The sequence below is a fragment of the Drosophila bipectinata genome, chromosome 2R (assembly GCF_030179905.1).
Source record: "Drosophila bipectinata strain 14024-0381.07 chromosome 2R, DbipHiC1v2, whole genome shotgun sequence".
In the NCBI taxonomy this organism is placed as follows: Eukaryota; Metazoa; Arthropoda; class Insecta; order Diptera; family Drosophilidae; genus Drosophila; species Drosophila bipectinata.
In genome coordinates, this window is record NC_091737.1 from 15,863,538 (window position 1) to 15,888,426 (window position 24,889).

At 40.1% G+C, this 24,889-nt stretch overlaps 2 protein-coding genes and 2 long non-coding RNA genes across 6 annotated transcripts in view; 1 reads left to right on the top strand and 3 right to left on the bottom strand.

Annotated features, from left to right (window-relative positions):
- Positions 1-23,697, bottom strand: part of LOC108123473 (uncharacterized) — a 36,931-nt gene extending 13,234 nt beyond the window's left edge. Inside the window, 2 exon segments of the mRNA XM_070278281.1 lie at positions 21,800-22,349; positions 23,581-23,697. Of these exon segments, the coding sequence (XP_070134382.1) occupies positions 21,800-21,905 (106 nt within the window). The 5' untranslated portion in view covers positions 21,906-22,349; positions 23,581-23,697.
- LOC138926133 (uncharacterized) lies at positions 1,085-2,531 on the bottom strand. The gene is made up of 2 exons (XR_011442493.1): positions 1,630-2,531; positions 1,085-1,572 (listed from the first exon to the last, which is right to left on the bottom strand). It is a non-coding gene; the product is annotated as an uncharacterized lncRNA (long non-coding RNA).
- Positions 12,347-17,841, bottom strand: rhi (rhino). Of its 3 annotated transcripts, XR_011442339.1 has the most exons (4): positions 16,622-17,841; positions 16,045-16,565; positions 12,795-12,878; positions 12,347-12,671 (listed from the first exon to the last, which is right to left on the bottom strand). XR_011442339.1 is itself a non-coding variant. In XM_017238646.3 (3 exons), the coding sequence occupies exons 1-2, from the start codon at positions 17,723-17,725 to the stop codon at positions 16,059-16,061; spliced, it is 1,611 nt and encodes a 536-aa protein (XP_017094135.3). In that variant the 5' UTR covers positions 17,726-17,841; the 3' UTR covers positions 12,348-12,878; positions 16,045-16,058. The 3 variants fall into 3 exon arrangements, 2 of the variants coding, with proteins under 2 accessions (XP_017094135.3, XP_070134383.1); XM_017238646.3 differs by having other exon boundaries at positions 12,348-12,878; XM_070278282.1 differs by having other exon boundaries at positions 12,348-12,878; positions 16,045-16,556; positions 16,622-17,839.
- LOC138926023 (uncharacterized) lies at positions 19,166-21,793 on the top strand. Its single transcript, XR_011442340.1, has 3 exons — positions 19,166-19,312; positions 19,563-20,359; positions 21,496-21,793. It is a non-coding gene; the product is annotated as an uncharacterized lncRNA (long non-coding RNA).
- Positions 23,698-24,889: the final 1,192 nt, after the last annotated feature.

The following is a 24,889-nucleotide window of genomic DNA, read 5'->3' on the forward strand; positions in this document are numbered from 1 at the left end:
TTCTTTGGAAAAATCATTGGAGTCGAAATCTATCTTTGAACTTTAAAGCAGTTGCCCGATTATTTTCAATAATTACAGCTCATTTTTTTCCGAATCTTCCAACGAGTTAGGCTAATAATACCCCCATTAAATAGTTAAATTTTAAGACTTGTTTGTCCCATTTTTCATATTTACTTTGCAACATCATTTCTGCCAATTCTCCTATTTTTCTTCAGAGATTATAAATGATTGAAAAACGAAAGTGTAACAAACTGCAAGCGGATATCAGTATAATACGGCTTGTCGAAATATTACGTGTGGAAAAAAATGGCAAAAAAAAAAGAGGATTTTCGGGGGCTACGAGTCACCCAACACAAAGGCTGCCGTTGCAGTTGCAGTTTAATGTTGCATGCGTCACAATCCTGACTCTTTGACCCACAATGTCTTGTCTAAACGAAAAATAGACAAAAAAAAAAAAAAAGAAACAAACATTTTTTACAAGAAAATGCAGTTGGAACCACGCAAAGCTTTTTTTAATTTTTTTTGTTTGTCTTCTTGTGTCGACAGATTTTTGAGTCGCTAATTGAAAATTGAAATATCATATGGCCGCAATATTTCAAACGAAATTGCAGTCTCGGCAGCGATTCATTGAAAATTTTATCAGACAAATTTATGCAAGAGGCCCGGAGGTTGTGGAGAGACAACGCCTACATGCTATCCGATTTATTCAACTCGGGCGGCACTCTTGGGCTTCACACCTTGTTTTTTTTTTTTTTTGTACCTGAATCGCTTTTAACTGCAAATAATTGCCGTTTATTATCGCATCTCAGAACGCGCCGAGGCGTCGCTGAGTGCTGTCGAAATGACTGACTTGGGATTACTTTAGGGTTTTGATTAATGACGCCTAGGGATCTTCAGGTAAGAGATATACCCCGAAAAATGTTTGTATGCCAAGGCAATTGCACCAGCTAAAAGCTAGGTGTTTTCTTAGTGCTTTTCAGATACACCCACTTCCGTTTAAGGCACTAAGCAGCTAGAATTTAATTAATTATTGGATGTGATTGGTTTAAAATCATACAAATATATTAAATTATTCAGACACCGATTAAAAAAAATTTAAAAATCTTTATTGCTCTCTAAAATAATAATTTTTTAAAAGTATCTTTAAACCTAAAGATACACTGCTTACAAACTGCTTGAAAGCACTGCTTGACCACAGACCACATGTGTATTGGGCGCGTTTGTAACAGTTCGTATGGTGGTGGTGCGTGCTAAGATGCGCGTTCTAACAGCGCGGTTCTACGCGAAGTCCCACGGGTTCGAATCCTCCTCTTCAGAAACAAACATTTTATTTATATTTACATTATAGACATTAAATTATTTCCTTCTGCTATTGGGCAAGAGTTGTGTTGCTAATTTTCCAAGCTTTCTAACTCTAATCAGCAAAAGGTAGATCAAATCGTTCATCCTTTCCGTTGACCGCTGCACTATGTTCCATCTTTAAGTGGGCATTGCAGTTCTGATGTGGGTGAATACATTTTTATTTTGTGATGTAAATAGTTTACTTATTAGTATTCTGTGCCCATACTTGACCTAAAATTGAAAAACCATCAAAATAAATTCGTATTTGTTGGGTCGTGACACATTTGCCTATTTTTGTTGAACAGAATTCTACTTGGGAAGTCGCCGACAACCTTCGGGCTCTTGTCGCATAAATAAAGGCCTATCGATCGCAATTGGAATTTATGGTAAGTGTAGCTCTGCGGTTGAAAGATTTCAGATGTGGCTAGAATCGATGATTGACATTGAAACAGAAACATTTATTTTATGTCCTAAAGTTTAGGTTCTAGAATGATATCTTTTTACGGGTAGGGGTACGAATTTCGGCAGCTCTTTCGGACGTTTCCTTTTCATGTTTTCGGGAACTGGAGTGGGACGTCGAACCACAGTGCGATGTACTTTCTGCCTTGGAATAGAAGGCTCCGCTATTATTACTTTGCATCTATGTTTTTTGGGAGCCCTGAGCCTATGTCGCTTATATGATACATCCATGGGTTGTTGAACCCCCTTGTTCAGGCTCCTTTTTCGATTTTTCAACAGTTCTTTAAGCCATCTTTTATCCTGGGCCATCTGGACACGCACCATTATGTTGTATTGATCCTTCAGAGATGGATTAAGATTGTGCCAGGCTTTGATGGCCTTCCTCCGGATTCTGACCTCGTTTGCATTAATATCTTGAAACGATTTGTCGGTGTGCCACAGCCGAAAGTCCTTGTAGAACAAATCGAAGGGATTGTAACGCCTCGTTCTCCAAATCTTCCGTTTTTTCTTTTTCTCGGCAGCCTCTTCAAAGTCAGTGGTTGCACCAATTTGGTTGCACCAATCGTAGCCGGACATGATGCCTTACTGAAAATTTTGCAAACAATAATTCGAATTTAGATTTTTTTTTTAAATTTTGCATTCTATTGTTCGAAAGCCTGTCGTTATGTGACAGTCGGTGGCAAGCCTACTACTGACAATGGCTCTCAAAACCGTTTCAACTTCGCCGACCTGTCCGTTCTAAGCCACAGTAGCTCTCAAACTGTTGACTGCATTTGGCATTTGGCTAAGGCCGGGCTAAGCTGAAAGCAACTTAGCGGAGCCCAGCCAGGCAGGAAAATGACCGAAAACAATAAAGGCGCCAGCAACGATTGAGGGGCGTTGTGTGGGCCATGGGGTTCAATGCAAGGCAATACCATTTTAAGTCGGCGATCGGTGATCGGTAATCTGGGTACTTGGACTGGTCACGTCAAGTGCTTTTCCCAAAGCACAGTGGTTTTTATGGCAATAATATCCGCTATTTAGAAACGTAAAAACACCCTGATTGAGGCAATTATTATTTTACAATTCTATATTGCGGCACTTAAATATTTCGTAAAAGTTTATTTGCTGAAAAGCAGCACTAAAATAATCAACCACGGTGCCGGCTTGAACTATGGACTTGGCTGGCAGTATGACATTTGCAGTTTAGCCGCCAAGAATTTGAAATTTGCAGCGGCATTCGAGAATCTTATTTCCCATCTGGGACTCGGAGACGCTCACATATTCCGGCGTGTAATTGGCCATAGTCTTTTGGCTTTTTCGGGCCTGAGAGCAGCAGCCGGCTAATTATACCAGTGACAATAGCCCGGGCATTTTCAGATTCATTATATCGCACTGGGCTGGGTTGGTGCAACAAATTGCGAAAATAAAAGCATGAAATGTTGCTTTTGCTGCCAGCCAGCATCTTCTTCATTTGTATTTTTTTTCGCCCATTTTTTTAGTTTTTTTTTTGTTTGTGCGAAATGTCAAGCCATGGCGCAAAGGCTTCAGTATAAATGCAACAGCCAACAGCAACAACAATAGTAACTAAAGCAACAAAAAACACAGCCAACAAATGACAGCAGAAACAAGTTGAACTTTACGTTTTTCTTAACTTTAATCAAGTTTCTTAGCTGAACGCTCTCCGCAATGCATTCGCTGCCATTGTTGTTTATGGTCTTTTTTTTTTTGTTTTTAATGTAGCTTCTTTTTTTATTGAAGGTCGTTGCTGTTGCTTGCATTTTCGAATTTAAACCCAAAGGTTTTAAATTCTCTGCGCAGTTTTAAAAGAACTGGATTCCATTTTTTGGAAAAATATTACTTACCGTGAGAATACAAAGTTATATAATGTCTCAATCAAAACTGGGCATTCTTGTCTTATCATTCATCTGGGGTAATCAAAGTCAGAAATGAGACACTCCCACTCGTCAAGATACCCATTTACTGCCCAGCTTGTTAAAAATATATTAGACTAGGCCTATGAAACCCCATAAATTCTCAGTGGCTTGGCCAAGCAGAACCCATTTCCTATGTCTGACATCATATACCCACACCCAGTTCAGTAAACCTAAGATTATTACTTGCATGCGTCTCTATTTTTTTTTATTTTTTGACAAAATTTCATTTAATTTACTCACTTTTAATGGACTCTGACAACTGATCAGAACCAACTCGAAAGATAATGAAAATAATCGTAAAAAATAATAACAACAAAATTGAAAATGGAAACCAGACAAGAGAACAATAAGCTTCCGACTCCGGTGGCGATAATATCAAACACAAATAAACTTGAGAAATCATTCAAGAAGTGGACAGAGTTCTTCCCGGAGGCGTTACGCTAATTAGAAAATAATGCCGACAGTGCCAAGGTCAGCAGGGAGTGATAAAAGCCATCCATTGGCCTTTAATGGGTTAACTATTTTGTCACCTAAGCCAACCGAATCGATGAAGTTTGTCGCCTAAGTCTTTTGTTTACCAAGTTTGCCGCCAAAGTCTTTTGTTTACAATTTTGAGATTATAGAATAAGCAATCCGCTTGCATCATCTGCTGCGTTTGCCCAACTTGCCCACATTCCGATTTAGTTTTTAATTATATTTACTAATACTCCACTGGCAGTTGGTTAATTACATATGCAAACTTGTTACACAAAGTAAGCCAAAGTAAACGCGAGCAGTGGGCAAAGCAACTGAAAAATAATATAAAAAAGCAGAAAAGAAACCAAAACAAAGAAAACTGTTGCAAGGCGATTCGGCCAACAGCTCTCCAGCTGGCTGACTGGCTTTTTAACTGCTATTGTTAGACAAACATTGGAGCACCCACTGGGCTGGCCAAATACAAGTGGAGCAAGTGGCAAGTAGCAAATGGCAGAATGCAGAAAAAAAAATTAAAACAGTTTGTCAGCAAATAAGCAAATTTCACATCTACTTTGGGCTAAAAAAAATGACAATATTTGTTGGGGCAGCCACAGATGTTTGTGGTCCGATAAGTGGCCAGTCAAACAGAAGTGGCAAAAAGTGAATAAAATGTGTCCACATCGAGTAGTTAACTAAACAAATAAAAATCGTAGGCGACAGTTGATGGCTTTAAGTAAAGAGACTTTAATTAAAGCTGGCAAGAAGGTAAAAATAAAGAAAAGATAACATTCCTTCCGCCCACATCCCCAATAATAGAAAACAACTATCGTTAATCATAACAACTAGCCTGACAAGAACCCTTTCATTAAACTCTATCTAATGTAGGAAGTAGACCCGCGATATGTCACCCAGGGAATGTGGTCTCAAAATCAGGGGCACAGTTCCACACCCTCCTGGTTGAAGTCAAGTGTCAGCATGTAATTGCTTCCAGGCAATATATGCATTTATAGAGAATCGATCCGATACCGAACCGATCCCAACACCACCTCCCCCGCCAAAGTACAAGCAAATTAAATACAATTAAGGCAGAAATAATTGCCAAGCCATGGTGGCGATTCATAAACAGGTTCTGGCTGGGATTAGAATGTGGCCGGGTCTCCGATCCGTTCTGTTCTTTTCCGTTCTTTGTGCGGGTGTTGGCCAAGCTCTGGTTCGAACTGATTTCGAGGGACAGGCGCATTCTAATGGCACAGTGTCCTTGGCTGGGGGTTGTATGCATAAATGATTGATTGGAATTTTCGCTTTTCGTTTGCTGTTGGCTGTTTTCTGGCGGATGTTGTTTATGTCGAGTAGGAAATTGGGCTCGAACAAAAACATACATAAATCAATTATGAAAACCAGAAAACGAACGAAAAGGCTATTTAAACTGGTTTGAAATCATTTCATACATTTCACAGTTTCTGCTTTATTTTCCCCTCTATTTTTGTCTGGCTTTATTTTTTTTTTAGGTTTTTGCATAAACAGCGCAAGTTGTAGAGCAATTATACGCAAATTTTGGTCAATGGGCGAACAGGTTGCAAGACTTTGTAAGTGCCACAAGTTGGCTTTCCTCTTTTGCAAATAAAAATTAAGAAAAAAAATAGAAAAAACAAACTGGGTAAGTGTAACACGTACTGGAGAGCTCTTGTAACTTTTAGCAGGTGTCTGTTGCCGCCGACTATCTGGCCCGCATCTTAGATCATATTCGGGTTATATAAATTAAAAAGGCATTCGTCTTGGGTGTCACTTTCCCACCCCACCCCCTCTGGGAAACGTTTGTTTAAAAGATTCATGAACAAACTCGTCATCAAAAAATGCCCGAAATTGAAAGCGTTTTTCGGTCGAAACCGCATAAATTTGTAAACCATTTAAGTTAAGACCCTTCCTCACCAAAGCGCCAGCGGAGAGAAAAAACAGCAGCCACTACTGGGCGTGGCTGACCAAAAAAGCCAACAACAAACAGCCAAACAAAAAAACCTTTACGTAATGCTTGCTGAGGTCAGTTTTGGGCGGTGAAATGAATGAATTCGATGAACGAAAGGCCCCCAGAGGCCGGGCCCAAAACGAAAGTGAAATTTCCATCGCCCATCGATTGGAGGCAATCTTGCATTCGTCTCGCTTGATTTTGGACTCATGATTTTTTAAATTAAATAATCATCGGCAATTTACATTTTTTTTTCTGTCCAAGCCCAAAGGGTAGGTCACATTTTTAATAAATTGATTTACGGTGCGGATGAGACTCAAAGATAATGGGAATCTTTTAAAGAAAGCGTTAGGCTTCATAATTTGAAAACCAAGTAGGGCATAATATTTTTTGGTATTTAGCAATCGAGCTCTCCACATAAAAGGACAATGGCACAATAAATGGCCAACTTGGTGTCTGGTGTCTCCCTGAAAATGGCAAACGAACATGAAAAACTTCTTAGCTGAAAAATTCTTTAGCCGGTTTTTGGGTTTTCTGCGGGTTGCCATACCACTCCTGCAAAATGGCCAAAACCAAACGAAAAAACTGGTTCAATTCCAGCTCTATGTCTGGCTAAAAAGCGTGTGCGGGTGGCAGTGCCTCCCTACTACCCTTCACTTTACCCCACAATCGCCACAAAATTGGCAAACAACGACATGGCCCAAAGGCAGAGAGACTTCGACTCGAGCTCCAATCCAGATTTGGGCCCTTTCCGTTGTTATTTCTATTTTTGATTTCCAGAGCTCGTGCTGGGTTCAAAGTTGGAGTGTGGAGTCCAAGTTTTCGGGTGAAAGGCCGTGGCTGTCTGTTGTCTGGGGGCCGTCGTCGGCTTCGATATTCTATCAATTATTTGATGTTTGATTTGTGCTTCACACTCGAATGTTGATTTTTGTGAGCTCCTCACTGTTTTCTCACTAAATTTTTCGGCTTTGTCAGCCAGGACGGAGTTGCTCGTGCCAGGTTGTTGTTTTTTTGTTTTTTTTCTGAGGTGCGACTGCACTTTGTTTACGTTCATTTTTTCCATGTTGGTACTGTGGTTAACATTTATTTTTATTTTTTTTATAGCTCTCTTTCGAGTTGCTCTTTCGGCTTTATGTAATTTGCAAAGCGTGCTCTAATAAAAGCACCAGATAGCACTAACAACAGCAACAAAAATTATATTGCAAATATTAAAACTAAATTACGAGCGCAAATGCAAACGAGTTTTTTTGCGATTGCAAAAATCAGCTTGTGCTGGGTGCTGAAGTGGCCTGACTTCCTCAGCTTTTGAACTGGGCTTGGCTTTGGTTTTGACTCGAATTGCATTGACTTGACTTGGCTCACCGTCTGGGCCATAAATCGCATTTAATAAGAGAACGAATCAAACGGAAAAGTGCTCAGAAATTAGAATTGTATCTAAGGTAAAACCTTGATACGATTGTAAAGTTAAGAAACATATATATTCTAGAATCTAGATACACATTCAACAACATTTTAAGAAAAGGTTCTTGTATCCCAAATTTGTTTCAAGATTTTTTATAAAGATTTTACCGACTTTGGCTTTAATCATCGGGTCTGCTCCAATTATAGAATGGCTAGCAAATAAAAGCTTTGAAATTATCATTCCAGCAACGAATTCCTTGCCATTGTCAGAGCACAATCTTGATCTCCAGTCTCCCATAGATTCCAAACAAACAAACCACTCGAGGCGGAGAGTAGATACCGAGTTCCTTACCCCAGGCACGTAGCCTGATCACCGAATAGAATGCCTCCGAAAAAAGTGGTAATCCAGTGTGTGGTTCTATATTAATAGAGTTCAGAAAACTATAACACGTACATATACGAGAGTGAGTAGTCGAACTGGACTCTAGTTAGGTGTGAAAAACTGTTGCCTTGATTTGACTTCTCCACCTTCAGCATTTTTTCCCGCCACAGATCTGCGCGTTGGGTTGCCTTTCTAAGTTGGCCAAGTCGTGGCGGTGTTGATTGAATGTCTGGAGACGGAGACGGAGTAACCGGAGGATCGTGTGTCTGGGCCTTTGGTTTGGTTTTTGTGGGTTTCTGGTTTTTTGGGCTTTTCATTTGGTTTTTCCTGTGCCACGATGTCGTGCTGCCATTGTTCGCATTAGTGTTGCATATTAAGTAATAGAACTGTTTTTCCTCCCTAGCCAGCTCTGGGCCTGATTATGTGTCTGCATCTGTCTGTGTTACCAACAAACGGTACCCGCTCAGTGGCGCAATGTCCCGCAATCCCAACATGCTAAGTGAGTTGTTGCCATTAAAATGCAAGTGGCAGAAAGAATTCGTGCGATAAGCCATGTCAGAAGGGATTGGTTGTTGCATTTCAACAGAAACAGAAGTATATTAGAAGAATTCTAGATAATTTATGCCTTTCTAAAAACTAGGACAACTCCATAAATTAAAACCCAAACACAAAGCAAATATCAAATCAATTTAACTTAATTTATTTGCTGTGATATAACAAAATCTCTCCCTCGCTGGAAATTTATATCAATCTGATTGTGTAACCTTAGCCTACACCCAGAAATACATAATTCACGATTAGATCTGTCTTTCAACGGCACAAATTTCTATGCATTGTAATTTTCCGCATAATTTTGCCAGCTTTTTTCTTTGGCCAAATACAAAAAGAATGGCCAAAACAAAAGACAGACTCAGAGACAGACAGCGGAAAAAATACAGAAACACAACATTTTGCCGCACGCTTCAGCGACAAAATGGTCAACAATCTTGGCTTAGTTTTGTCGGCCAGCTGTCTATTGTTGTTGTAATTACAATGGCTATAGAGCCAGGTCCAAAGCTGTTCGGTTCTGCTTGTGGTGATTTATTGTGTGAACAACAAGGTTTCTGCCTGCCTCTTTGTGATTCTAAGGTTCTATGATTCCTACCTTGCGGATTTGCATATTCTATTCTGTACAAGTTTTTTTGGAGCCCTGGAGGATCACTTTTAATTGGGCGTGTCCAGAAGTTATAGATGCCACTAGATACGGACCATTACCACTTAAAGCTCAATGGCTGGCCAAAGTGGCTAAGAATTGGCTTCTTGCGTGTGGAAGTTCAATGAACCATGAGACCCTTTTAGGCGGCAGATGTATGCAGTTCTCGAGTGTTATTAAAGCAAATAACACTTGAGATGGGTCCATCAGGTTGAAGTCAGCCATCCGGCCAGCCACCAGGCACCGTCAATCAAGAGTTATCAAAAGTTGAATGGCTTTTGAAGTGTCGGAATACGCCAACGCGCAAAAACCTCCGAATCCGAAATCTTTTACTTCAATAAATGATGCCTTTATGTCGGGATTACACTTAGCCACAAGGAGCAGCTTTGCAAATTGCCAATTCATTGTGGATCTGTAGTCCGTAGCCCGTAACCCGTTACCGTTTCCCTTGTGCATGGCTTGACATTTTTATTAAAAAACGCAGTCCTCGGCGGAGCGATTGGAACGGCCTGCAATCAGGCGATCAGCAACGTCTGCAACACAAAGGGCATATTTTATGCATGCCGCTCGTTAAGCGACCTCTTCTTCTTCTTCGTTTTTGGATTGTTGTTTGTTGTTGTTGCCAAATTGCCAGGTTGTTGTTGCTGCTTCTGCTTTTGGGCATCATTTCCTGCTTAAAGGCCACTAAGCATTGAGAAGGGAATGGGAAAAAGTCTCCTCCGTAAGCCTTCCCTGAAGATCCATATTCCTATATAGTACGTATATTTATAGAGCTGCCTGATGAACCGTAATCTCAAGGATAACTGCATATTTTCATTACAGGTTTCCCTGTTTTGTTGCTGTTGCTGCAGTAGCTGGGCCATAATTTGCTCTTACAAAAGGCCACAAAGGAAACGAATGACTTAAGACACAAACTTGTTTTCCTTGCGGCACATCCGCGATATGCCGATAAAGATATAGGCGGTAAATTGTAATAACCCTCGAATTTCCAGATTCCCACAACAAACTCTTATTTAACATTCGCTAAATAGCAAAAATAACAATAAATATAATATCCAATAAGGCATTATCTTTTGGAATTTCCTTTACCACCAATATGGGTTAATGGGCAACTTAACCCCACAATTGACTTCCCCCTCGCAAATACTCATTTAACAGCGGAACAACGACCAAAATGGCACAAATAATATTTCTCTTTCTCTTGCCATTTTAGGTATATAGACTCGTGTATAATTTTCGAGCCGAAAACTTTTAATGACTGCAACAAATGGAGCTGCGAACTCTGTCTTATTTTGCACTTTGCAACATAAAAACGGAAATGCCGAGTCGGCTGAGAGAACGAGAGAGACGTTGGCCAAATGGGTCAAGGATTTAAGCCGTTTAGCTACACTCCATTGGCTTCACTCTGGGCAGGGCACAAAGTTCACATCGTATCGATACGGATCCAAAGAATGGACATTTAATACACACACACACCTGGTGATTTGGTTTATTTCCATGGCTCAAAATATTGGCGCTTGTTATGTCACTGACTCTTGGACTGGGCCAGATACCATTAGCCGAACATGTGGCTGCGGCACACATACTCCGTATAAATTTCAGCTTGTTGGCCCAGCGGGTTGTCCCATTCAGTGGGTGTGCAATACGCGGGTGTCTGATTGTGAGTCAACTATTGGGTTATTGCTGGGTCACTGGGCGGCGTGAATCACACGGCTATTATGCGGGGTCAGAGTGCCATTTGATTGGTTATTTGTCTGGGTTAATTGAGCGATATTTCGGCTGCAGTTTCTGCCGCTGCAGCCGTGGTGGGAAACTCCCGAGTACCAGCTGTGATCGGGTTATTGATCTCCTGCCATTGTTCGATTAGGCGACCCTGTTGTATAACCAAAGTACACTGAACACACATATTTTGAAGTCTTTCTCCTCTGGTTTTGTGTTAATCACTCAATTTGCGACGACTTTCGCCCCTTTGGCGAGCATTCAACACTTCCGTTTAATGTCATCGCTTTCTTTTGCCAAAAAAACTAAGGAAAAAAATATGATAATTCATAATTTTAGCTTTTGTTTTCTTTGATTGTGTCGAAGTGTCCACGATTTGCAGGGAGTTCTGCTCGAGTGCCTTTGTTTTCGTTGCCACCAAAGTGACCACCACCTCGAACCCACTTGGTCGGGTTGGAAGCCATAAAAACCAAGCAACACAGGCCAAGACTCGACTGGCACAGTTGCAACAAGTTAGCGACTCGAAAGTGAAACGAAACGAGGCAAATGCAAAAAACAAAGCCAACAGACAGATAGACACACTTCGGGCTTGGAGGAAAAGCTTGATTCGGAGTCCGGGCTCCGGAGTAAGGAAAACAGACACCAGAAATCCCAATTAAAAAGAAAAGCGAAAATGTGCATGGAAAATCGAGTGCGAAGCGAGGCAGCAAAAAGTAAATGCGTTCAATGCACTTCGATGGGCGTGGCATCGACATAGACTTCAAGTCTTGCCATACTCTTCAGTCAGCTTTTTTTCACTCTGACTCATGGCTTAAACATTTCTGCCAAGTCTGCATAAACAGAGGAAAATGGGGGAAAAAGGGTAGACGCATTTCTGTACAAATGCGGAAATCGTAGGTGTAGCTACCTACAAAACAAAACTGAAATTATAGTGTTATATACTCGATGGAGCAAAAAAGCCGAGTCAGCAATCGGAGGAGACCTTAATGAGCCGAAAGATATTCGTAATTAAAGTCGAGTCCTTACCCTCCTAAGCTTTTTACAAAGAATTTACATGAACCGTTCCCATCTGGCAACAATTAAGTGCTTTGAGTCACTCCTCCCACCTGAAATGTGCCCACTTCCCAACCGCAAGTGCAACCCAATCGAAAGAATGCGGTGGAGCTGGCCAAAATTAACATATAAAACTCATTTTTATGAATGGAGAATCCGCCAGACTCTCCGGCCTCTCCTCCTTGCCTCATTCTTCTGGCACAGAACACTCCCCGAAAGAGCCACAAAAGAAATACCAATGCCAGATAATTGCAACAGTTTGTGGGGCGATGCTGGAAATAATTCAAAAAAGTCAAACAAAAATGTCAACAACTACCGACCGACCGACCCAGCTACATAGTCTATAGTTCGATTTTAGTCTTACCACCACCAGCACCACCGCCATTACCACCCATTGACATTTAAGCCAAGTGATCTAACAAATTCAATGGAAGTTCACTTTGGTGTGGCTAGAATGAGATATTGGTTATACATATATAAATTTTATTTCATACACAGGAAGTTTAAATTGAATGGAAAAAAAAAACATAAAATAGACGTGCTTCGTCGTTGAATTTCTTATAAAATATCAGATGACATATGTAGAAATTGGATACAAAAATGATTCATTCTCTGAATTGACATTTAAAATTTAAACAAAAAAAAAAAAATATCGTATTTCGATACGATGGTTTTATGTCCTTATAAGCATCCAGTGCTTACATAGTAAGAAATAAGACAGCTTCCTTTAGCTGGTTAGTTATATGCTCACAAACTCAAACTTTTGTGATGTTAGATGATTGGAGGGAACTACAGCCGTCCAATATAATAATGAAACAAAAGATAAGAAAAGAAAACCAAAATTAGTTAATTCATCCGTTCGTGTTACCGCCAAAGGTCTCAATAAAAATGCGTTGACCCTGAACTTCGCACCGTCTTGTCCCGCTTCCAGATGGTGTTGTTTTGTATTTTGATTTATGATGAGAATTTTTGTTTGGATCTTAGCTTTGTACGTACCTGGAAAGAAACAAAGGAAACCGATATTAAAAACACACTCTTCATTGCTGTATAAACTAATTTGAATGTTGCACTACAAACAAAAATGAGAGCACACATAAAAACGTAAACAAAAGCAGAGTTAATTATATTAATGGGCGTGAAATTAACATAAAGAGAAGACCGACGGCCCGCTGGCACAGGTTTGGTTCTTGGGGCGTGGTTATCACATAAAGTCGGAACACATAAAAGCTCCAGTAAAACAAAGCAAGGTCGTTGGATTTGAGGATGCACTTGGTTAAAAGAAATAAAGAAGAAAGTAAAACTTGGCTAGTTTTCGAGGTCATTGTGAAGGAAAAGGTGGAATGGTTTCTAACCCAGAATTGCCTAAATCACTTCCCCCAGTTATTGCTCTAGTATCACTAAGCCATTAACCACATGATAACTATCCATCAACAATCAATCAACCTTTGTAATGGAGCCAGCCCAATTGTAAACCGATATAGCAGCACATTGGCCTAACCATCGTTGGGCAATCTAACCGCATCTCCAGCAGCTGTTGTTGCTGTAACAAATACTCCGGCCATTGCAGCCACAACGGGCCACCTAACTACATATAATTGCTGTTCCAATAACCCCTAACCCAGGGGCCCAAAGCACACACACAAGAGATGGCAGCTAGCGGCGGCAGATTGTGACTCGTGCCAACAAACAACCAGACGTATTAAACTGTCAAACAAAATCATAAATAAGCTGGAAAACACACCCACTCTTTGAAAAGAAAACACCAAAAAAGAGAAACGAGCATGGACATTGGACGAAGGCGAATGATGAGGCACTGCCTTGTGAAAATCATGGTATAGTTGCAGTAGAGAAAATGTGCATGCCTGTTGAGGAGGATCCAGGGGAAACTCGGAATATGACTGCATATTAAATTATTGTATCTGCCCCTCAACCTACGACGAGTTCCAAAATGTAGCTGCTGGCCGCAGCCAACCACAAAGCAATAGCAAAAGCAACAGCAACACCAAGAAATGCGTTCGCTGGCTGTTTTTGGTAATAAACGAAGCGTTAAACAAATTGCATTACAGCAACAGGCCAACACCACCAACGTAGAAACACACATTTTGTACAAGTATCTTTCTGATTTGTTGTTTACCATATGCAAAGAGTCATAAATGAGGTTGCCTGTTGGTTGTTGTTGCTGCTGCTGGCCGGCTGCCTTGGGCGTAATTACATCTACAGCCAAAAATGGTCAAACGAGCGAGAAAATTATCACATATGAAGCCAGTCTTTCTGCCAGCATTGTTGCCTCGCAGTGCCACAAATTAAATGCAAATTTTCTTTGATAAAAAAAAAAAACAACCAAATAATTACAAACAAATTTCATAATCAGGAAATTTACAATGTTTTTGGTATCTTGATGGATGGAAATTAAAAATGTTGCCGATGGATTTGACATTTGATAGCTTATTTGAATATTTTTGGTAAGATAATTAATGAAGGCAATTTATGGAAATTTCCTTTTTCCTTTCCCTATTTTGCCAGACCAAGACCACTCCTCAAAATGGTTCCATCACATATGTGAGCATGCTCGGCAACCGCAATGGGTGGAAAAACATGTTCCAGCAACTGAAAATTATAGCAAATGCCATGGACAAGCACACTTAAATCAATGAACGCCAAAGTCGAAGGCAGCCCAGAAATCAGGAAGGTAAAATGAGTAAATTGCACAGCAATAATGGAAAATAATAATAGACCAGTGGAGCTGGAAAGCCATCAGTGGAAACACACCCTGGCCACCTATCTAAAGATTAAATCACTTTCAAGAAATCAAATCATTGTTTTACACAGATCCCAAAAATGACTTTCAACTTAACACCCAAACTGTGTTAAAACGCCTAGTTTTTAACTTTAAAAGTGGAGCAGTTCACTTTAATGTTTCCCCCCTGAGATTTACGGTGGTTTAATAGCCACTCTACCAACTGACCTTTACCTTAACCATTTTAAATTAATTTAAATAAAAATTAAATTAGCTGTAAGTCATTTATAACGTCATAAAATGAATTACCGGCACCTAAAAACTAATTAAATTAACCATAAAACAAGACTGTTTTTTATGCATATAAATTCGTATGCAAATCTGAGTATAAATCCATGAAACTAAATTATCATCTCTGCCATAAAATTCAGCTGTGCGAATTGCTGAAAAGTGCAATCATTAAACAGCTTACAAATGACATTGAAATTGCGCAAGCCCCCACTAAATGGACGCATTAGCCGGCCAGTCAGTCTACTTGGTGGCGCTAGCGTGTGCCCCCCAAAGGTGTGCCTCTGCGCTCCGGGTGTGCGTGTCACTAGCATCAGTACCTAGGCCTGGTTGAAGGTTGGAGCCACAAGATACGCCATTAAGGCAACTGACTGCATCTGTACAGAATCACAATTTGGGTTGCTGACTTCATTCTGCGCGCTCTTTTCGAGTTGAATGAACCACGGAGCCTCTTTAACGCCCACAACTTTTGCGAGGGAGTTGGCCTGGTCTAGCTGAGCGTACATGACTAAGATCGGGTATGTTGCCGGGCGCCGAGTTCAAAGCGAGCCAGCTGTCAACAGATGGGACAGATAACCCAAATGGAAACCAAAAACCAAAGTCTGGAGTCTCATAATTTTCGCAAGCCGATCTTGAGTGTGGAATCTGAAATGGCTGAAGAAGGTAAAGCCCCAAAGAACTAAGACAATTCTGGATACACGTGTGTCCATACAAATATAAATAGAATCATGGCTGGAATCATGCATAAATCTTCTAATATACGGTCATAAATCCCCTAAAAAGCATGTACTAAGTGCACCTTGATACAGCGAAGCAATTTGTCATATGTCTAGCATTGAAATTATCAGTGATTTACAGAGAAGCGAGGAGGAGAATGAAGATATGTACAGGTGCATGTACAGGGAAACGAATCCAACAAGCAACTCCACCGACCGGATGATGCTTCGTTTTCATTTCTGTTTTTGTTTTTCGATGGCATTTATCTTGACCCGAAGGCAACGTGAAGTTTTCATGGCTCATGGCTCAAATATTGCGAGCGTCGAACTGTAAAGTTATGAAGAAGAAGCTGCCCCGGAGCGGAAGCTTGCGTTTAAGGTTATGGGCACAGGGCCAAAAGAAACGGCTGCCACAACTCACCAGTACTAGCACTATTATTCCAGAGCATCATATTGCAGCTTCAGGCTCTCAAAATACTCAATAACTTGCAATGGAAAAACTTCTTTCACTTCATCCAGTAACACAGCGTCTATTGCGCTGCAATCCTGCCATTTAATGAACAAAAATATTTTGTCCTTTAAGCGATAGCTGTGGACGACTTTCTCCAGTGGCAGCCCTCGTTCGAGGCCATAGACTCTATCCTTTTTACACAGGGGCAACTTCCAAGCAGGTCTTCCTGAGCTAATTCTGGAACTGGCGGAGCTGCCACTTGTGAGTTTCGGCCTGCTTGACGAAATTGTCGGCGTTGCTGGAACTGACGCATCGACTATGTCTTTCGAGCTTCCGGGACCATAAGTCATCCTCCTGGGTTTATTGATTGTGTTGTTGCCCTGGGTGCCAGGTGACTCCGGCGTCATCTCAGGTCTAATCAAACTCAGTCTTCGAGGCATCGATTGGGTTACATTACTCGACTGTTCTCCATGCATCTGTTCCTGAAGAAGCTATGGTTTAAGTATTTATTGAAAACAAACTATCTTTGTTGACATATTTTTCTTACTTGCGTCAATGTTGAACCAATGGGGTTATTTCCTAATAACAGTGATGAAGGCCGGGGTTCTATCGGTAATGACTCATTCGTTATGTTCGCGTTTTTAAAAATACCGGCTTCCCGAAACCCTTCATATTTCATTTCCTTATTTGTTTTTGCCCATATATTTGCCTTTGCTTTGAGCGCATCTAGTCCATCTACACATAGTTTAGAAGGGGGTAAAGGAGTCGAAGCAGTAACTGGAGCCAAAGAAGGGGCTGAAGACGATTGGAAAGTTTCATCTGGCGACAGAAAGCTTCGGGATTCTGGGTCTAACCCAGATGAAGAAGGCATTCCAGGGAATTCCGGCAGAGGATTAATTGCTGACACTGGTTGTGGCAGCATCTGTGGCCTAGGTTCAACGTCTTCATCGTCACTCGGATCGCTTAAGTTCAATACTTTGACAAATTTAACGTGGCTGTGGTTTTGGATAGTAGCCTCGGCCCGTGGATTATCCAGTGGCTGGCTTTTGGATATCGATTGTTTCGGTACAGGTTGATTGGAAACACCAATCGCCACTGAATCGCGTCTTCTTTTAAAGGGTTCGATCTTACGTTTCAGAGTCGTGGGAGGCGTTGGCACGTTCTTTTGTGTATTATCGTCCACAATTTTGGACCCTGTAGCAATCTCCAGAGGCTGGCTTTTGGATATGACTGGTTGACTGGAAACACCAATCGCCACTGAATCGCGTCTTCTTTTAAAGGGTTCGATCTTACGTTTCAGAGTCGTGGGAGGCGTTGGCACGTTCTGTTGTGTATTATCGTCCACAATTTTGGACCCTGTAGCAATCGCGGTATTAGGTGAAACGCAAAGAATATCTCTGGGTTGTAGCTTCGTTTCGTTTTTGTTTCTGCCTTTTGTTTTTTGAAAAAGTTCTGCTTCGAAATCGCAGACCATTTCTATGCAGTTGCCCAAGTTCTCCAGGGGCTCCCAGGAGTTGTCTTGTTCAGTGTATCCCAACCATTTCACCAGAAGTTCGGGACGGCCGTGAGTGAATCGCTTTCCACATATTTTCTCCACCACAAACTCCCAAGTCTCACTGGGGTTATTGCTGCTTTCTGGAGCTTCAGACATCTTGAAATTAGAACTATCCGAGGACCACGTTATACTAAAACCGGGATAACGTTCACCTCTGATTGTTTTTTGTCGGAATATGAAATGAAAACAAGAAAAAAGAACAAAAAAATGGCGGGACGCTACAATCGGGGAAGAGCTGCCAACTTAATGAAAGCGTTGGCGGATAGGGGTGGACAACTCTTAAAATACACCTATCATATAATTCTTATTTAAAATTTATTCGCTTGCCTCTGTTTTCCATTGGATTTAGCAAAAATGTTTTGCTCAAAGTCCGCAATGCGCACCATACAGTCTTTCATATTATCCATCGGCTCCCACGTGGTTTCCGACTCCGGAAAACCTACCCATTGAACCAAAAGTTGTGCGCGTCCGTTTACGAAGCGCTTTCCAAGGACTTTGTCCACAAAAAACTCTACGGGCTTCTCTCCATCTGGTATTGGGATTGGGTTGGAAGGAATGCACTTCCCTGAGTCGTGAGTCTTACGATTCCCTGTGGTGGGCTTAAAAAATTCGCTTAACATACTTTTTAAAATAACTTAAAATTCCGTAAAAGTAACGATGCTCCTGGGATGCATGCAAAAAAAAAAGCACAGCGTCTTAGAGATGTGCTATCGTAAGACTATCGCATATAAAAATATCGATTTCTTATATGTATCGTTTATAAAATTTGTCCAAACGTACATCAATACATCAATATCCACCTTAACCTTTAGTTAAGTTGAAGAAATCAATAAGAAACTTTTTTTGGTGTATATATTTTTTATTTTAAACATTTACATTTTTAATATTAAGTGATCTATGCCGGACAGCTGTTATGCTTTTAAATAAGCCATTTTTCCTCGGATATAACAAGACTTTTAATAGTCTATTCTTGACGAGCTTTGGCCCTCTCGAAGAGTTTTGCCTCAAAGTCCGCTAAGAGTCTCATACAGTTGCCCATGTTCGCCATGGGTTCCCAAGTGCTTTCGCTTGTTGGAAAATCGACCCATTTTACCAGCACTTCGGGATATCCACGTAGAAAACGCTTTCCAATCACTTCTTCTACGACGAACTCGTTGGTCTCTGATCCTACCATTTTGATTGAGCGGGTGGAAGTGTTGGGTTTCATGTTTCCAAAACCGGCAGTACCTTTTTTTTATGATTGAAAAGCTCCGATCTTTGCTGACAATTTGGAAAATTAAGTTCTGGCTGTTAGTGGTGGCAAGGGGCTTTTAAGATATATCGATCGACTCGATCGATAACTTACACATTAATTAATTTATAAAAGTTTTTAGTTATATTAGGAATCTAAAAATATAACTAATAGTTGTGACTTAGAAAAACTCTTTAACTCACTACCTTTCGAAAATAAAGATTTTTGTCTACAATCTAACTATAAATATCGATATTTGATCAGTGGTTACACACCATTAAAATCGTCAAAAAATTCGAAAGCTATTATACCTGCCAAATATACGCGATTTAACAACGAAAATAAAGCAACTAAAGGAATTCGTGGTATATTTGGAGTGGAAATTCAGGGTTCAAGGAACTTGATCTGGCTAAATTGACACAAAAACATCTATTGGAGGAGGACTGGCTGAAGTATGTTAGCAATGCCTATTAACTATTTTCAAGACATTGCTCCTTTTCATACATAGTTGACCATTATATAAAAAGCCGCTGGCCAGGCTGGTATTGCACCTGTTTTTATATTTTATTTTTGTTTGGCCAATGGCCAAAAACGTGTTTTACTGGCGAGTGCAAGTAACCTGAGCGGAAATAATATCTGAGCTCTGTGGAAATGGGAATGTATTTTAATTGGCCATCGGCAAAACTTTGCTTTTCTTTTCAGGCCACAAAAATCGCACATTGTCTATGCAAATTTTAGTGCCTCGGATTTTCACTGCAATAATGTTCGAGCCGAATTGGACAACAATGTTTCTCATCATTATGGCGCACAGAAGATGCCAAATTACACGAATATATGTAAACAAGCAATTATTTTTACAGAGTGTGCATCTGGGCAGGAGATTTATTCATTGAAATAAACCCGAAGAAATGCGTCACGTTCGGCCAGTCGGGGAAAAGCAACGTTACGACTGTGTGACAGTTTGAAAAGAGTTTGGAGATTTTGGACCCGACATGCTTTTGGCTTCAACGTACAGACATAACCCCAAAAACAAGAACCAGATAAGTTTAAAAATATTATTTTATTATAAACTCATAGTTAAATGACAGTCTATTTTCAGTTTATAAAGTTTGGATTACTAAGAACGATTTGAATTAAATTTTATTGGAGTTACAAAAAAATTCAACTTGAATATGTCGGATCGTAAAAGTCAGCCAACCTGTTGCCGTTACTGTTATGATTTCGAGCGCAAAACTTGTGCCGCAACTTTGCCATGTGCACATACTCGTACATTTCTTTCACTTTCTTTCGGCGCAACGGCAGTGGCGGCGAATTTATTTTAATTCGATAGAGTTAACAACTCGGTACATGGCGGAATAAAAGTGAAATTGACGACAACAAGGGCAGCGCTGAAGGGCCTTTCGGGGGCCTGAGCTTTCAAAGTCAGGCCCGGCTTCACTTTCGTTTTCATCGCCATCGCCATATTACAAAATAACCGAAAGATACATCTGCATACATGTGTATATATTTAGTATTTAGTGTTTAATTTGCATAGTGGACCGCCAGAAACTCGAAACTTGTTTTCCCATTCTGCTGTTTGTTGTTTTGTGCCCCCAACACGCGCGACAAAAATGTTTCTGCATACAAAAATGCTGCCAGCGAATTTCCATAAGTTGTATTTCTTGATTTCTGCCATGAAATGATTTAAGTCAATATATATATGTGAGTTCCATGGCGATATACTGCCATAGAAATGCTGCTTGGCTGCGTACGGTGTGATCATCGCTTCATTAGCAAGTTAATTTTATTAACTCTGCTTTTGTCTCACTCTCCGGTTTTTTTTTTGTTTTTTTTATAAGGTCTCAAAATATTTGGTTTCGGGTTGCGCATCCACTGGCCAATAGAAAGGTTGGCTATTGATGTCTTATGTAACAGATTTAGTTTTAATTTGTTTGTTTTATTTTTCCAACCTTTGTACTCTCTCAATGTACCTTTGTGTTGCTAATTAATTGAAATGTGTCCCGGAGAGATTAAGATATTATGTCAATCGCCGTCACACTTTCGCAGACTCAGTGACTCAAGATGTTAAACGATTTTATCGCAGAACCACTTAGGATATCTGTGCCAAGAACTCTTTTAACATCGATTCCCTTTAACTTTCGAACAGTTAACCCAATATTTGCGCAGGTCTTGCAGACGACTAAATGTTTATTGACATTTACTGACATTTTAGCACACACCACACACCAGACTCTGGCGGGAAACAACCAAGTCATGCCGTCGGTGCAGAAGCAGTCGTAAAAAGGTTGCCCAAAAAGGCCAAAACCGTCAACATTTGCCAGGCAAAATACTGAAAGCCCCCGAGGGGTTGAAACAAAAATCAACTGCAGGTGCAACCAAATTTGCGGCTGACAGTTGATCAAATATCTATTTGTCTGAAAATTTGTTGACACCACTGCCACTTTTTGGTTAAATCTTTCACTGTTAGACGTCATCTACTAATTCTCCGGAAGTTTCGAACGTGTTTTTGTTTTTTCTTGAGCTTTATTACTAAGCATCCGTTTCATTTTTCGTGACAATTCACCACCAAGTTAGCTTTAATTTGAAGATTTTAATTTTAAACACGCATTTACGGTTGTCGTTCTTTTGATTTCAGACCTTCGGAGAGTTCCGGCTTGTAAAGTACACCGAGAAAACGATCCCACGGCTTAAAAGAGCCGCCATCGTCGCCACAATCGAGATAAATTAGCATGGTGCCTGAGTGAATCAGACGATTTTTGGGTATTTCTTCGCTCTGGGTTTTCGGATTTCTTCAGCATCAGCTCTTAATGATACCAAAAAATTGTGCCCAGAGATAAGCCCAAATGTCAGAGAATATGAATATGAGTTAAATTAAGTTTTTTGTTTATCTGTGCTGCATAAACATCGTAAAATAAAAATCATATGTAAAACTCACTCACCTTGTGCGCTGACGAACTCCAAGCCGAAGAAGCCGCAGCAGATGGTGACGAAGAAAAAGAAGCTGCGTCTGCGTAGCAGCGACGCCGGCTCCATCTTGCCAGACATTTTCGTTACTCACGTAAAAACCTTATCCAAAATGGTGTTGGTTTGTAATTTGCAATTTGACTGGTTTCTTATTAATTTTTTTTTTTTGTTTTTTCTTTTGCTTTTAGCGTTTTGTAAATTTTCGATAAATTATTTGTTTTCGAGTATTTGCATCTTGGTGTTTTTGGTTTTTATTATATGGATAAATTTGCTGACAAAACTTTTAGTCAAGACGGGGGGAATTTTGTGTTTTTGTGAGGCTGTTGGACGGGTTTCTTCTGAAAGGCATTCAAATCATTTGGCGAACCAGCCCGCTTACCGTTAAAATATAATTAATAATAATGTGATTTCTTTCTCTTTGTTGGCTTTTTCAACGCATATTTGTTCGGTCTTCTAAATGGAAAAGTTCAAGGCTACAACGCCAACGTTGCGTATGATGGATAACTAGAATTGTGTGTGAGTAGGCTAAGTTCTCAAAATGGTTAATGACATTGGTATGTTCTCCGGCTTAAAAGGTTTTAAAAAATGGTACAGAATTCCTGATCTAATGATAAGAAGGTATTCTACGAAATTTTTGGAAAAAATGTACGTGATATAAATCTTTCTGGAAATCTCTCTACTGGCTGACCGCAAGATTTTATTTATTTCTTTTTATCCCAATTAGTCATTGATTATTTATTTATTCATCTTAAACTGTTTTTGAATATATATATATTGTTAATGGCATTTATTTCGCGGTGGTTTCTTGCCAAGTTTCGTTTGTTTTTTTGCTCCTCCAGCACGCGAACAAAAAACTTCCCAATAAATTTTCACTTGTTGCTCTCGAGCGCTCTGTCAAAAAATAATGGCAACATTCACCTTGAATCTGTCTTTGCTATATAAACACGAAAGCATATAATATATCTTGGGCTGGAGGTTCACTTTTTTGTATGTTTGCATTCGCTGTTTTTTTTTTCTCTTAAATATTTTTTGTAATTTTTATGTGATTTTTTGTTTGATTAGTTTGTGGCTGTAATTTCTATTTGTCTTTTGTTGTTTCGGTCTCTTAGGTAGGTGAGAGCGAAAACTTCTGGAAAATATTGCATTTTATCAGCCAATGACCTTGGCTTGACGTAATTAAAAAATTAATAATTCTTTATTAAGTCTTTGAAATAACTTTGCCGCACAGTTCTTATGCATTTATGGCAGTTTCTAATTGGAGGCCAGCCGGGGGGTAAAGCTTTATGTTAATTCAACACTCAAGAATCTCAATGCTACAATATGCTTAGGCGGATGGTAATTTAATTCGCGGTTTGGGGAAAACGAGTGCACTGGGTCTAGATCCGGTACGCACACTATAGCTTTGTTTTACGATAATCCATGCAAAAAAAAAACTGGCTTTCGATCCAAAGTGAAATTTTCCACAATTGATTTTGGGGGAGGTGTATTATTTCCAGAAAGATTAGGCGGGGGATCGGGCTGTGTTGCGGTCACTTTTTATGACGCGGCGACGATACAACGGTAATGCAAAATTACGCGCTTTGCATACGTAAAGATATAAAGACGATTATCCCGAAAAGCGTTGACCGAACACCGAAATTCAAATCGAAACCCGCCTGACGGCAACTGTCTTCCACGCACTTGCTCCCCTCAGAGAAAGAGAGGCATTTGACCGGGTAGACAGAGATGGATATGGTAGTCCACACGGCTCACTTACATATCACCCACTTGACGGTATTGTTTTGGTTACAATTGAAAAACATTCACTTGGCCAAAAAGATCAGCACGACGACCGGACCAACCGGCGGCAACAACCAAACGGAGACGCGTTTCGAATCGAACTGAAGAATGGCACCGAAGGCGGCCAAAGCCTAAAACACGTTTTAAGCCAAGACACTTGTCGAGAGCCGCTCAGTGCCCAGTTGCAGGAGAGAAAGAGCGAGCGTAAGCAGTAAGCGGCTGTCTAAGCGCGAGCGCGTGGCAGCTGTTGTCGTCTACATTAGGCCAAGAGACTTTTAAGCCAGAAATGAGCATTGGGAGTTGGTCTTGAAGACGTGATTCAGTGGTTCATTTTTTCAGTAAAATTTTACCAAGGAATGTAATTGTATTAAATCTATAAATATAGATTTAAATATAGGGGTTTAAGTTTAAGGGAACTAAGAACCTTCTTCAATTTTATTTTTGTAAATCTTGGAATATTGTAGAAAGTGTAATTTTTGAGGTATTAATTTATATAGACTATAAAGTGTTCAGTACAGGTAATAGTCCTGATTGAGACTAAAGTTCCTCGAACATACTTTAAAAATAAAACCAAAAACTGATACCTTGTTTTGCCATTCACTCCTTTTTAATTAAAATAATATTCACGTTCAAATTACTTTGCGGCAAAAAACTCATTTAATTTTTATTTCCTACAGCGAACCAGTTTACATGGAGAGCCATCTGTTGGAAGTAACTACAAGCTCCAAGTTATTGACTTGGCTATAAGCAAGCTTTGGCTAAAACCAACAAGCGAAAGCTTCAGTGAAACGCTCCCTCGACGTTTTAATTTGAATGAAAAAGAATAAAGGGTTTGAAGAAATAAGTTTGCAGAATAAGAAATAATAACTTTACAGGAAAAAATTAAGATAATTTGTAACCTTTAAGAACCTTTAAGATTTAATTCCAAAAGTTAGAAACCAATTATTCAACTATAAGCCTAAGTATTAACTTTGTTTCCAAGTTATCCCAAACAAACGTGTACCGCTTCGGGTCGATTGACTTATCAAACCTAATTTGGGCCAAGCTGAGAGTCCTTGCAAATTAGGTCGATTTCCCCATATCATATGTCATGGCCCAAATCGTGCGGTTTTACCCACTTTAAGTCAAATCTCGAGCAGAGCAAATAAATTACAAAGCCAAACAGCCCAGCGATGCGAGGAGTGAAGCCTTTGATTGACGATAGATGTTCTCCTGCCCCGCCATAAAGCTTTATTGTTGCGCCGTGGACTGGGTGTGGATGGGGTGGCAGGGAATCCTGCCAAGAT